Source organism: Etheostoma spectabile, chromosome 1 (genome assembly GCF_008692095.1).
Source record: "Etheostoma spectabile isolate EspeVRDwgs_2016 chromosome 1, UIUC_Espe_1.0, whole genome shotgun sequence".
In the NCBI taxonomy this organism is placed as follows: Eukaryota; Metazoa; Chordata; class Actinopteri; order Perciformes; family Percidae; genus Etheostoma; species Etheostoma spectabile.
In genome coordinates this window covers 30,510,158-30,524,051 of record NC_045733.1, presented here as the reverse complement: position 1 = coordinate 30,524,051, position 13,894 = coordinate 30,510,158, and the positions used below count along the sequence as shown (strand labels likewise).

General features: G+C 39.6%; 1 protein-coding gene across 10 annotated transcripts in view; it reads right to left on the bottom strand.

Moving 5' to 3' along the window:
- The window catches only part of ppip5k1a (diphosphoinositol pentakisphosphate kinase 1a), a 43,026-nt gene extending 34,488 nt beyond the window's left edge, over window positions 1-8,538 (bottom strand). For all 10 annotated transcript variants that reach the window (XR_004331434.1, XM_032511999.1, XM_032511977.1 and 7 more), the window contains exons 1-3: window positions 8,433-8,538; window positions 1,941-2,460; window positions 1,227-1,422 (exon numbers count right to left, since the gene is read on the bottom strand). Coding sequence is in view for 9 of the 10 variants with exons in the window: in XM_032511999.1 (XP_032367890.1) it covers window positions 1,227-1,422; window positions 1,941-2,084 (340 nt within the window). In the remaining variant the exon portion in view is untranslated. The remainder of the gene's footprint in view (window positions 1-1,226; window positions 1,423-1,940; window positions 2,461-8,432) is intronic.
- Window positions 8,539-13,894: the final 5,356 nt, after the last annotated feature.

Sequence of the window (13,894 nt, the reverse complement as noted above, 5' to 3'; positions counted from 1 at the left end):
CTTAATCTGCATTGCTATTTGTACTCATTCTGAATACTTAAGCGCCAACAAGTAATTAGGTTTTGTTTTTGTTGCTGGGTCACTTTTACTCATGACATGCTAACCGGCAACATAGGATTCTATTCACTACGCTAAGCTAAGCTAGCGGCGGCACTGCCGGACCAACACAACGCATGCACTGAGACAAAAATGCATTTGACCACCTATATAAACATAGAGGAGACGGTGAATAACCCTATTTCAACAACAGTGGCATATTCCTTTAAGAGAAAATACAAGCACCTGAGATACTGTAGACTCCCATTGAGAATGACTGAATGAAAAGAATGACTCTGTTGGCCTAACCATAATGCTGACATTGTGTTACCAGAAAGTTTAGTGTGTTAATGATTGGGCAGTTAATGAGAAGCCCAAATGAACACACAAACAGTATACAGCATATGCAACATGTGGATTTGATTTTGTATGATGCTGCTTTTAATTCAAGACGTACACATAATGCTTCTCTAGGAAATACGCTCAACATATTTCAAATAAACACAGTCCCCACAGGATTCTCCATGTTAAATTGAAGACTTTTTAAGACCTTTTAATTACCACCTAGAATGAAATTTGATGCCAACTTCACTGCTATATAATGTAAAATCAGTGTGGATTTTAAGCCTGAGAAAAAAAGATTTGATCAAATAAGGTTACTCAAATTTAATGAAACATGTTTTGTGAAGTGTTTTTGTACTCTAACAACATAAAATATAAGTTGCATTAAGAGCTCTTAGGCTATGAAACTAAAACAGGAGGTGTCGTAGGAAGCAGTAAACATCTTTATGAGGCAAAGGGTGAACTAGGGAGACACATGAAGAAGACATTGTGGTGATTTAACCTAAAACACAGATGACTTTTACGAATGCGTAGGAACTGAATAAACATCCAGATAAGCAGTCTTTGCCTACGTGGCGAATCATTGTCTATGTAATTTTCCCATCACAAACTAAAAACACAAAACAATCTAACAACAAGTACATTTTAAACACACACAAAATATTTATTTATGATATTTAAGACCAAAATAAAACGTAATATTTTGAAGAACTTATTTTTAGACTAAATTTAAGTCTATTTATAATACTTTTAAGACCCCGCGGGTACACAGTAACAAAGGAAAACACACAGAAATCCCTATGTGTGTATTGTCACTTTGTCAGTATGCCTGCATGTGTTTTTGTTACCCTTGGAGTGGAAGGAGATGAGGCAGTCACACAGAGGCCATTTGTCGACCGGCTCGTTGAGGATGGCGTCCTCTGGGAAGATGACCACAGTGATGTACTCAAACTTGCAGAGCCTCTCCAGGATCTGGGTCATTGGCTTAGACTTGGACTTCTTCATCATGCAGCAGATCCCCACCACGATCTCTCGTTCCGGGGGCTTAATAAGGGAGAGAGAGTGAGAGACCAACATTTCAACGGTCTGACTGAGGAAGCAAGAGAGACAATGGCAGCTTTGTCTCATACATCTCCCATAAAACCTCTTTCTTAAGAACTGACCGAAATAGACATCTAGAGAACACAAATTTGAATGAATTTACACCGACCGTAGTCTTTAACGGTTGTTTTGTTTTAACATGTTGGCTACCATGATATGTCTCTAGCTCTATATTGTTAACTACTATCTAACTGACAAATTCACCAAAGCAACCAATGTGAGCATTAAACTAAGCAAAAGACTTTCCTCAGATTTTATGGGGGTGGACGGTCCCCAGTGGCTTTTGTCTTTTTGGTCCATTTATTATCTGCTCTAGCTTTAGACCCAAATATGGTAATAATAAGACTCAAAAATGATGTCAAACTGCTTTTTTTTAAAATCCTTTTCTTTTATACACCCACTGCAAATGTTTGGCTATATTACAGATTATAGTAAAGAGGTAATGTAGATTGACATCCCACCGAGTCTGTGTCTTCGTCGTCTTCATAGAGCTCCATGTCTGTCCTCATGATATCTTCCAGGACCTCGCTCTCATCGTCCTCGCAGCCCACGAAGAATCTAGGAGCGCCACGCCGGCTCTCGCCCGGGCTGTTGGGCACTGACATCACAGTCCCCCGCGGCAGCCCTTAGCGTCCCATCGCGCCATCGTACACCAACACACTGCCAGAGCGGGCCTGCCGATGAGAGGGCGCGAGGCCTGGGGAGAGGGACGGGTCCACCCTGCCTGGGATGGACAGCAGCGCGGCTGGATAAAGATGTGCGAGGCAGAGGAGCAGAATGAGACTGAAAGGTTATGTCGGAAATTATGGTGCGGGTCAGTCCTCTGCAGTGACGCAGTAACTCAAGATTCTCATTCTTCATTCAGCAAATTCACATCTTCTATGACTGGCCTGGGTTTCTCAAGTCTTCAGCAACTTGGAGGCTGCAGCTCCAATTATCTGATGACAGTCCTGTCCTCCATTTTGTATGCAAGACTGAGTCCTACAAGAGGAAAAAAAACAAACATTATTCATGCAAATTTGCTCCCTGTGTGAGTAATATTTTGCATTGCCTCTAATTAAATCAAATATAATCAAATTTACAATCTCAGTGCCTTTAGTAGTGCCTTTTAGAATGGTTTGCACTAAAGGAAAGAAACCCAATACCTTAAGCTTTTCTTTGTTAAAGTCTCTGCAACTAGTGCACCGGAAGTTTTATTTCTTACATAACATATAACATTATATATAATTACAATTTTGCACAATAAATGTTTTTAAAACTAGATAATACGTTTCCTTCTCTTTAAAAAAAAAAATACATTTAGCAGTTTGGCTTTCCTTAGGGTCTATGTAATTTGGTCTGAAATGGTTCTATTAAAATTTATATATTGTGATATATATCTTTATCGAAAGAGGCTGCAATATCACAATATGGACTTTAGGCCATATCGCCCATCCCTACTTAAAGCCATACAGGGAGACTTAGCAGGCCACTCTTCTACTCTACTCTGTATGTTGAATTATTGCCAACTCTTTGACAAATATCAGGCTATAGTTTTCTTCTGATTTAATTTAAATCTTGCCGTTTCCTAAACATAATTTGTTCAGTTAGTTTGTTTTGTGTGTAAAATTATGTAAACATTGAAACAAAAACACTTATTAAATCTAAATAAATAGAAAAGTTCCAGTGCAATGGTTTCTTTCCAACACAATCTCATTATGCCAAGCATTGTGGGTAACTGTAACTGTCTTTTAACTAAAAAAAGGAACACCATGTCTGACACTGCAAATCCAGGCCAACATATCATCACTTTAGGCCGAAATGGCCGTGCGCTTGAGCAATAATTACCCCTCCAGCACTTACTCTACTGTTACACATTTAACCCTGACACTGCAGTCTGGTGCAGCGAAACAGCAGGGTCCATCAGCTCCGATCTGCATTTCCATCACCACTAAACGTTAGCCAGCCAAGAAGACAGGACAGGCAGCGGCAGACAGAGCACACTCATTACTCCCTGGCACGCTATGAGACACCCATCTGAACAACAAACTGCTTCACCATCCGGCACAGTGACTCAAGGGTCATGGCTGACTGTTTGCAGTGGAAAATACTGTACTCGCAGCATAGTAGGGGTCAAAATAAGGCAATAAACAAACACAGTTGTACGAAGCCTTGGGGACCACAAGCTGATGGAACACAAACAAGATGAAAAAAAGACCAAGTTCCCCTCCACAGAATCAGCCCTGTGACCTAAAGGACGCCATACTCAGCGAATCTTCCTGTGATTCGCACACAATAGTAAAGCATACAGTATGTAACGTTTTCACTTAGAGTGGAACCATTTATTAGTCAATGAATCATTTAGTCAGTCAACAGAAAATGAATTGGCGACTCTTCCGATTAGGCAAAAGATTTACAATTGTCTGGTTTTCCTTGTCTTCTATGATAGTAAATTGGGTTTTGGACTGCAAAACCACGCAGATCAAATATGTTAACTTGAGAATATACGGAAATTGTGATGTGCACTTTTTTGCTTTTTCCCCGAGGATTAATCAAGAAAACAATCCACAGAGGAATCGATGATAGAAACTATTTGAACACTGGACAAACAACAGTTCAAAGAACTCTTTGTGACTGAAGAAGTGGTTAAGCCTACTGCTGTCTTCCAGCAATTAACTGTTCCTGGGAACGCGACAAGCGTCATCAAAAGGGGAAAAGAAGATTGTAGAAGACACTAGAGGTGGTCCGATACCATTTTTTGCTTCCCAATACCAATCCTGATACCAGAACTTGCGTGTTGGCCAATACCGAGTACTGATCCAATACCAATGTGTCATATATTTTATTTTATTTTAACAGCTGTGTACTACTATCCCTGTATGGATGTGGATCATGCAAAAGATGGATCTTTGTCGTTGGTCTGGCTCACGTTAAACTCTCAAACATTGAACGCAACAGAACTTTTGTTTTTTAATCAGATTTACAGTCAGTTATAACTGAAAAAGAACAGAAATTACTTTAACGTATATTTTCTTTAGGGCTTTATTACATGGTATTGGATCGGTGCATAAACTCCAGTACTTCCTGATACCGATACCAGCGTTTTAGAAAGTATTGGAAGCAATACTTTCTAGAAGACACTAACCGTATTTGATTCATGTATTTGTGAGGATGTTATCTTTTAATTTAAACATAGATTAGCCATTACTAAAAGTATCATGCCTTGATATCTGTGAGCAACCATTTAAGGCAACGGAAATAAAAAAACTAAAATAGCGGCATTACTTCATTATAAATGTTTAACTGTTGCCTGGTACCCACATTCAGAAATTTATTCTTGCTCCCATTTTGGCACTGAGATGATTTAAAATAAACTTTTTCCATGCCTAAGTGGATTAATGTTTCAGAGCTTGAGCATAACAGTTAATCTCTTCTATTACACCTGCTTACTCCGGCTACAAGCAGGGCCACAGCTCCCACTGAGGTCATGTCCTCTTTCGTTTTTATGGGACTCTGAGGGGTTTAGGCGCAGGGTGCAGTTCACATTCTACAAGTTTACTGTACACACGGCTGTTGTGGGGTGAAAACCCTGCATCTTGTTCTAACCTTAATCATATAAAACTGCATTTTTGACAAAATCCAGCTGATTTTGAAAGACTTTGAAAAAACTTAAACTGATCTGACAACATGAAAACCAGTTGGGTTGTCAATATCAATTCATCGGTCCGATGTTTCCCAGATTAATCGATTCATTTTTTAGTCAATAAAATGTCAGGAAACAACACAAAATGTTTTTTAACCAGAGCCGGCAATGCCTTTTGAATGTCTTGTGTTGTCCAACCAACAGTCAAAACCCCAAGGATATTACATTGGCAATTGTATAAAACAGAAGGAAAATAAATTGCAAATCTTTTAATTTAAGAAGCTTGAACTAGAAAATGTCTGATGTTTTTTGCTAAAAAGAATTACTTTAACAATTTATTCATTATCAAAATAGGCGCCGGCCCCTTTTCTGTCAATAGACTGATAAATAAATCAACTAATGGTGAAGCTCTGAAGCAAAAACAAAATGGAGATGCAGGGCTCCAGACTGCGACCACATGGTTGCATTTTGCGACCAAAATTTGAGTGTGCGACTTTACATCCAGTCGCACAAGTGTGACCAGTAAATTTGCCCCGCTTCCGTCAATGAATCCGGAATCCGTTGCAGGCCAAAGAGTGTGAGAAGGACAGGGATTGGCCAAAGTGAGTGGCTAATGTGTGGAGGGGGAGGGTCCTAGAGATAACAGAGCATGCGTAAACGTCTTCGGGAACAATGAGTGAGCAAACTATTGACTCGTTCTTCCAACCTGTGGTTAGTGGGTTAGTGCCAGAGTCTACAGTGTCACAGTTGGATGATGATTCAGAGTCAGAGGTGGGTGTGGTGAAAAAGGCTCGAACCCACCATTTTCGAGAAGACTGACTGCTAGAATTCAGCTGGTTGAGGTACTGTAAGGAGACAAACTCCATGAACTACAGTTTAAACACAATACACTAGTAAAAGCAATCTTAGCCTCAAGCATAGAGTATGCCTTGACATGTTAATGAATCTAAAAGCAACGCCGCTACCGGTTGCAAAAGCGAGCTAGCCCTCCTCTCTTTCCCCCACTTTGTTTACGTCTCAACCCGGTTTGTGTGCACTTCCGGTCGGCGGAGCTGTGTTGACAGACCTCGGCAGTGCTGTAGTGCATTCACTGATTCCTTTGCATGATTTTCAAACATCACACGCTGCTGTACTGCTCCCTCACTCAGGTGAGAGAGGTAGAAATGTGACAACAGAGAGCGGTAACTGCTTCTATGAAAAATAAATACACAGAGGATGCTAAATATATAACTATTTACCACAAAAAAAAAAAAAATAGTGCTTGTGTGAGTGTTATGAGCTCCTGTCTCTCTGGCTCCCTCATTACTCAATCTATCCCACAGTGGGTGTTAAGAGACTTAGTTAACCTAGATACTCCCCGTTCCATGGACGTTTTAACACCTTAGATCTGATTATTTCAGTGTAAACAAAAAAAGAGACAGAGAGGAAAGAGGGAGAGCAGCACTAAAAAAACAGCACATTGTAGTTTCTGTATTTATTACCAAAGCATTTATCAGTAAAACGGTTAACATAGGGGAAATGTGAAAAAATTATGTTGCAGGATGATTTAAGTTGTGCGCCCCTACATTTTTCTGTTAGGGGCTACAGTGCTTCTAGTAAAAAAAAGGTTAGTCTGGAGCCCTGAGATGCAACTGGATAGTAAAAATTGTGTTTTTTTTCATTTATAAAATCTGGTTCACAAATGGAAATGTACTAACGTTTAACGATGACACAGAGCCAAGGCTACATTTGCACAATTTAACTCAAGTCCAAAATTCCTCTGTTGCCTTTGATGTCATCTCACATTGACTTTCTGAATCTCTATTGCACCAACTTCTATTCATAAACTTGACCTTTCTCCTCACATTCTGATTTTCTCCTCTCACTAATCCCCACCTCTATACCCACCTTGAACCAGATGACTCAGGACTCCCTGCAGGGGCCGGCTCACTGTCACCGGCTCCTGCAGAGAGCTCTGCCAGGATCTGCTCCCGCCTTTCACCTAATGGACAGTGGAGCCCGAGTCTGCGCCACAACATCTATCAGTAAAATGATTTTCCATCTCTAAGTGGGTGCCACAGCCCTGTTAACTTTAACTTTATTAGGGAGACAAATATATTTTACCTGAGAGTTTGGCCAAATCTTTATTTTAAATAGCGATGTGATGAACCACAGTGAAGTGCAAAGCCTTTTTAAAAGACTCTGTGTCTTCTCATTTGACTATTTTGAAGAAAAATAAATAAAGGTTTCAGGATTTCACCAGCAGAACTTTACTACTTGCAGTGTGTGTGCAGAAATCAGAACATAGAGTCAACACTATACATTTATAACTAATGCCTAATCAAATTTAGGGTGGCTAATTTTGACACTTTTTATAGATTATTCCGCGGACTATTTTCTTGATTAATTCATTTGTCTATGAAATATAAAAAAGAAAAAAAAAGAAGTTGGAAAAAACGTCCAGCACAATTTCTTTAAGCCCAGGTGACATCTTCAAATTGCTTGTCTTTCCCAACCAATAGTTTAATAATGTTTTGTCGGTGAAATCGATCAAAAACAACTAATTAACTAATGATCCGACACTTTCTGCCCCAATTGAGTAATAGCAAGCATTAATCTAAATTAGATCGTAGTTGGTGACCGTGCTAAATGTTCTGCAGGAGAGAGAAGATGCTCATTAGGAGGCTTAGACTAATATCCTCCAGGTTATTATTTAGTATTTCTACAATGATAGCTTTGGACCTGCAGAATAGTGAGCATACACGAATTCTGATTCATTTTAAAGAAAATGTGCGTGTTGAACGAAACCCACCGCAGTTACGTAAAAACACCACTACCTGAAGAAACCCACTAATAACACATAGCTGCACCTGATGTCCCAACAGAAGAGGCTGACAGGTTTAACAGTGTGAATTTACAGCAACAAGTCCATTAACGCTATGTGCAATTATATACCGTTATTTTCGCCAAAGGGTTGCTAGAAAGGTAAGATAACTCGAAAGGTTGACCAGAATAATAAACCAATGTAATTGTGTTATTAACATATAACTAACGTCAACCGCCCAACACAGTTTACATTAGTTAAATTCCAGAATAACGTTTTTTGGAGAAGAAATTGACGTTAGCTCGCGTGCATTTTAGCAGTGATAAACATGTAAGCTAACGTTAGCTAGTGTTAGCATTCAGCTAGAACCCCGGCTGGTTCTGCAATGTAAACAAGTCTTCCAGTGCCATTTTGTCAGCATTTGAAGCAAATACCAAATGCCAGAGCAAATATTAATGTTAACGCTTAAGACTGGAAGAGGGCAGATTTCATTGCCGTTACCAGCGTAACATTAAATAATGAACTCACAGTGTGGCTGGACGGTTTGCATCGCTGCCATCAGCTCGCGTTTTTACTCTTAACAGTTATTTTGCATGTGAAACCAAGCTTATTTTGTTCAAGTTTGACGCACGGGTGATCGACGTTAAAAACAACCAATGGGAAAGGAGAACAACTTTGAGAAGGCGTGACAAAAAAGGTAAATGACCGAATAAGCAACGACCAATGTCAGTCGGTGGGCGTAACAAGATCCCAAACACAAGAAGAGCTTTAGCGGCCTCTAGCGTTGAAACTGAGACTTGCCAGCAACCACCTGTCATTGAAAATACCCAAATTAGCCTGCAGCCAAAACAATTACTAGATTTAATACAAATTTGACACCTACAGCTACTTTTCAGATTAGGATTACACATTCGCCATGATGACCTTAAAATACAATGAGTTTTCATTATAAGTAGAAATTGTATGTGGCAGTATCTATAGTTGTTTTGCATGAAGACAAATTCATTGGATGTGCAAACCTACGCGGCAATAAAGCTGCTTCTGATTCTAATAGTAGTAGTAAGGCACTTTTATGTGTATCATGCACACACAAGTGTCCACATGGACTTAAAACTACACTTTGCAGTGGCGCAACATTTGTCAGAAAAGAAGATATACAGTAATACAAACCTGGTCACAAATAAGAAAAGAACATGACTTCTTACGTGAAATATTACATTGCAGACTAGAACCCAGTCTCTTCTCAAGACCTCAACACAAAATTTGATGGACACTCTACTAAAAAATGTATTGCTCCATAAATCGTCATATAATGAGCAACACAACCACAGAATGGCCTTCAGCCTCCCGTAAATCACATACCAAACAAAGCCTTTCCTCTTCAGGAGGACCATTAGGCGTGGCTGTTTCTGACTGATGGTAGTGTACCTGAACACAACTGTGCACACAGAAATCTTTAATTTTTAAAGAAATTCTGCTTCCCATACAATAAGGTTCTTCACTATTCTTCTTCACTATTGTTGGAGACAATGTGTTTGTAATTTAGGTTTGGACCAGACATCAACAGACCATCTTTGTGCTGAATATTACTCTGGAGCCTTTGCAGACATTTCAGAAGTCTGTTTCAAAACTGAAACTTCTTTGGAGGTTATACAGCCCAAACATAATAAAGAAATACATTGTTATATTATTATTATCATTATGCGTCTTGATCCCAGAGGGAAATTCACAAAATACCCAGCAGTATATAAAGTACTTAAAACAGCTCCACCTTTAGCTGCAACATTAAAGTAAAGAACACATCACCGCATCAATAATTATGATCTAATTATATCATATTCTGCATAACGAGTACTTTTACTTTTGGTTTCTTTTTCTTTATATTTTGATGCTAATACATTTTAAACTTTGATTTAAGTAGCCTCACCTTTTGAATGCAGAACTTTTATTGTAACAGAGTAGTTCTACACTGTGGTATGGCTACTGTTACTTAAGTAAAGTACATGAGTACTTCTTCCACCACTGTGCTACAGTACTCCACACAAACCCTCGGAGCAAGCATAATTAAAGGCAGGGTTGGTAATGTTGAAAAGCTAGCAAGGTTTGGAAGTAGCATCTCCTGGGGTGGATCCAAAATCGGATCTGCTGGAATGGTCACCGTAGTTAGGTTTAGGCACGAGGAGTGGAGATTTGTTGGGGGTAGGGTAAGAATACCAGGGTAAGCCAATCAGAGGCATAAGAAGGCAGATCAAGAGACACATCCTGCAATGTCGACACGTCTTGCGAATCCGATCTAGCATTCACTTCCGTCTAACCCCTCCCCCTGTTCTGGGGGCCCCGCATTGCAGCTTCAGAGTAGAGCAAGGAACGCAATTTTGCTTCATGTGTCATTGGCCGGTAAGCAAACTCTGAACATTATCACACCGAATGTTTAAAATGAGCTTGTACACGGGAGTGGTGGAACACAACGAGGCATTTCATTGGTTCTTTCCAAGCAGGGCAGTGATTGGTGGCCATTTTTACAGGATTACAGCAGCTACAGATGACAGACCTTTTTCACCCATTTTTCCTCTGCCCATTAGTTATTTATTCCTAACAATATATTAAAAAAAGGGTATATTGGTAATGGTTACTAACTCTGTCTTTAAAAAGCCTCTGCAGCAGCTATATGCACTACTACTGTTGGTTAACTTCAGTGACTATATTGTTTAGCATTAATGCAACAACAGGAAATTTTGTGGTACGTTCTCTGACACAACCTCGGCATTTTTCCAAAAGTGGACCTGCCCTCGTTCAACAGAGAGTCAGCAGAGCAGCTGCTGATGTAAGGGCCAACATTGACGTCAGTGTGTCTATGAGCTTCCCTGTTCAGACCAGAGTCTGTTTGACCACCACGCCACCCTGACCGTTACATACCTGTGTGCAGGCCAGATGGGGCTGCTGCTGTGAACTTTGTGGGGTCATAGTTGGCCGATTCGCTGCTTATGAAAAGAGCATTTTATAAACAGCAGGGTTCTAAACAAGGCTCTTCTATAATCAAACTGAACACGGAGAGAAGAACCACCTAAACAAATATTGTCAGTATAGAAATGGAAAAACCTTTTCCCTGTTGGCACAAGATTTTCTTTTAAGATACAATTTACACTAAAACTCAAATATGTTTATGTTGCATCACTTCAGCTTGTACGCACTCCAAACAGTGCCAAACAGTGCCTAGATTGTCAGACTTTCAGCCAGATGTATCTAAAGTATCCTTCACTACCTACAGCTCTTGCCACAAAGTGCCTCTGTGAGGAGGCCCTCCACGGCCCTCCGCCCTCATAGGGCTCCCATTTACCAAAGTCAGGGGTGTCACACTCTCTGTGACTCACAGCAGCAGGTCAGACTAGGACAAGGAGGCTCATTATGGATGCAGTTCCTGTCTCTGTACCATGGGTCTCTGGGCCCCTTAAAGGACCAGGTGGGCTTCGGGCTGGCAGTTAAAGTGCTCATGTTGTGCTTTTTTGCTTTTTCCCTTTTCCTTTATATATACTTTATATATTTATTTATTTATTTATTATTATGTCAATAAATCCCATGAAGAGACCGAAACCAACGAGAAACTGACAGTTTTGAGAAGGTGTGGACCTAGAAAGCTAGAAATATCATCTCCGCGTCCAACTCATGACTATGAGTTGCTCATCAGTATAGGAACCTACGTATCTCCAAAAGTCAACTTTTCATGGAGTCAGAAAAACAGCTCTGTTATCAGCTTTGTGGCGATGCTTTTTCCAAATGATTCAAGAGGCTTCAGCTCAACACATAAGGAACATTTCATCATACAGTTTATCCTTAACAATCAACATTAACACATCTGGAGATCCATGGTTTTCACTGGACAGGAAGCTGTCAGATGAATGCAGTGGAATAAACAGTTAAATATTTTCCTCTGAGATGTTGGGTAAAGAGCCTCTAAATGCATCTGAATCACTTTTCAATATGGTGCTGTTTAACAACAAATACATGGGTGACAACACTTGCATTGTCAGATGTGTCAGATGCATTGAAACAAAATAAGAGATCACATGTAGAGCCTGAAGCAATCTGGTGTGGGAACACTAAATTCATTTTCAGGGTCATACTGTAGTTAGACGTTACTTCATCCCATAAAGATGCCTGAAATTTCACATTCAAGATAAACTAATGCAAAGAAGAACAAAAGCAGGGTGGGATTGGGAAATAAAAACATAAATTGACATGCAGAGTTAAATGCACTTAAGAGGAGAAAATACACACACATACAAATTCTGAATAACAATGACTGAAATAAGTTTTTGTATTTTAAGTTCGGTTATTGTGGGTGTTAACTTTTTTTTATACACAAAACAACTCCTATGTTTCTTAGGTAAAGATTTGGGAGTTTATGCAAATCTTGTATGTTTACATGTATGTGTGTAAAGATGCATATAAGGGTGCAGATGTATGTGTATATGCTTATACATAGATGTATTTCCTTACTTTTTTATTTCTATTTTCCTTTTGATTGTTGCTTTTGTTATTTAATTAGTATCAGCCCTTGGGTGGACTACACACAGTACATATCCCAAATAAAGGAATTTGCAAGGATATGATAATGGTACTGCTCTGTACAGTAATAGATTTTAAATTAAGTGAAGGAATTGCAATAAAAGTATTTTTTTTTCCTATTCACGCTGCCTTTTTGCTTTCTCTGTGTCACAGGATTTCATTTCTACAGAAGCTGGAGAAGTCACGTGGGATAATAAATCTCTGAAGTGCTTATTTTAGTCACATCTTTGCCTCTACAAACACAACTGCCCAGAGAGGGTGTAAATTATAACAGTTACTCAAGAAACTCCATTTACCAAGGAGCTACATTGGCTTTGAGTTATTTTAACACGACATGTGAACATGTCCTGTTTGACCCAGCAGCGTAGTGTAGCCGTTATGGTGTCAGAATATAAAACATGTACAAGACTTCTTTCAGTGGGGGAAAGGCACGTGTCCCAACAACAGCCGCGCAGTTATGCAGCAGTTAATGGCCCTGGGTGTGAAGTAAACGCAGGCTGGCAGCGATCTGGCTGCCAATGGACGTTGTATTCTATCAGCTGTGTTTTCCAGCTTTGCTTAATAAGAAGAACGTCTGTTCTACCGAAAGGAAACAGCGTTCTGTCAGAAACACACCAAACAAGTCTACAGATTAAGTATTCAATCTCATTTTGACAGAACAACGTCGACACGCATTAACATGCACAGACGTGTGCTGTCGTGGTCAAACTGTCACTGTACTTTCAGGGGCTTTCACTTCAACTGAAGAAATGCTTGGTCATCAAGTTAAAAACAAGGTGGTTTCCTCCTTTCTTTTCAACAAACATTCACAAGTCAAGTGCAAAGACTTCAATGGGAAACTTGTATTCAGCAGAAAGAACAGGGAAAAAGGAGATATCCATTATTCATGCTGGACATTGGCTTGACTTGTTAACCTTAAATTTGCTCTAAGAGTTAATTACTATTTTTCAAGAACACTAACAAACAGCTGGCACAACAATTTCACCAACTTTTTTTGATCACTACATTCCCAATAGTATAATATAATGTAACACTCATTGTAAAGACATCAAACCTGTAAAATGATCAGCATTGAGGTTCAAAGTTTGTTGGTGATCCTGCGTCAGCCTAAAGGTGTTTTGTAACCTCCGTCAAAAGACTTGTATTTGTAAGATGCTGTACTCGTTACTCGAATTGGACCAGTGCACTAATGACTTGGACTGGATGGAGTTTCTGACTACTTTTATGCGTATGAGCCATAAAAATGTGATATAAGATCATTTAGTCTGTAACTATCTCATGCAGGGAGATGCGGAGGGATGCGCCCAGATCGTGAAGTTCGCCTTCAAAGATTTTACATCCAATGCTGGAAAGACCACCACTGAATGTTCCATTTGTGAACGCACAATTTGTGTCATTTTTTTTCATATAGACCGTCTTTTAAT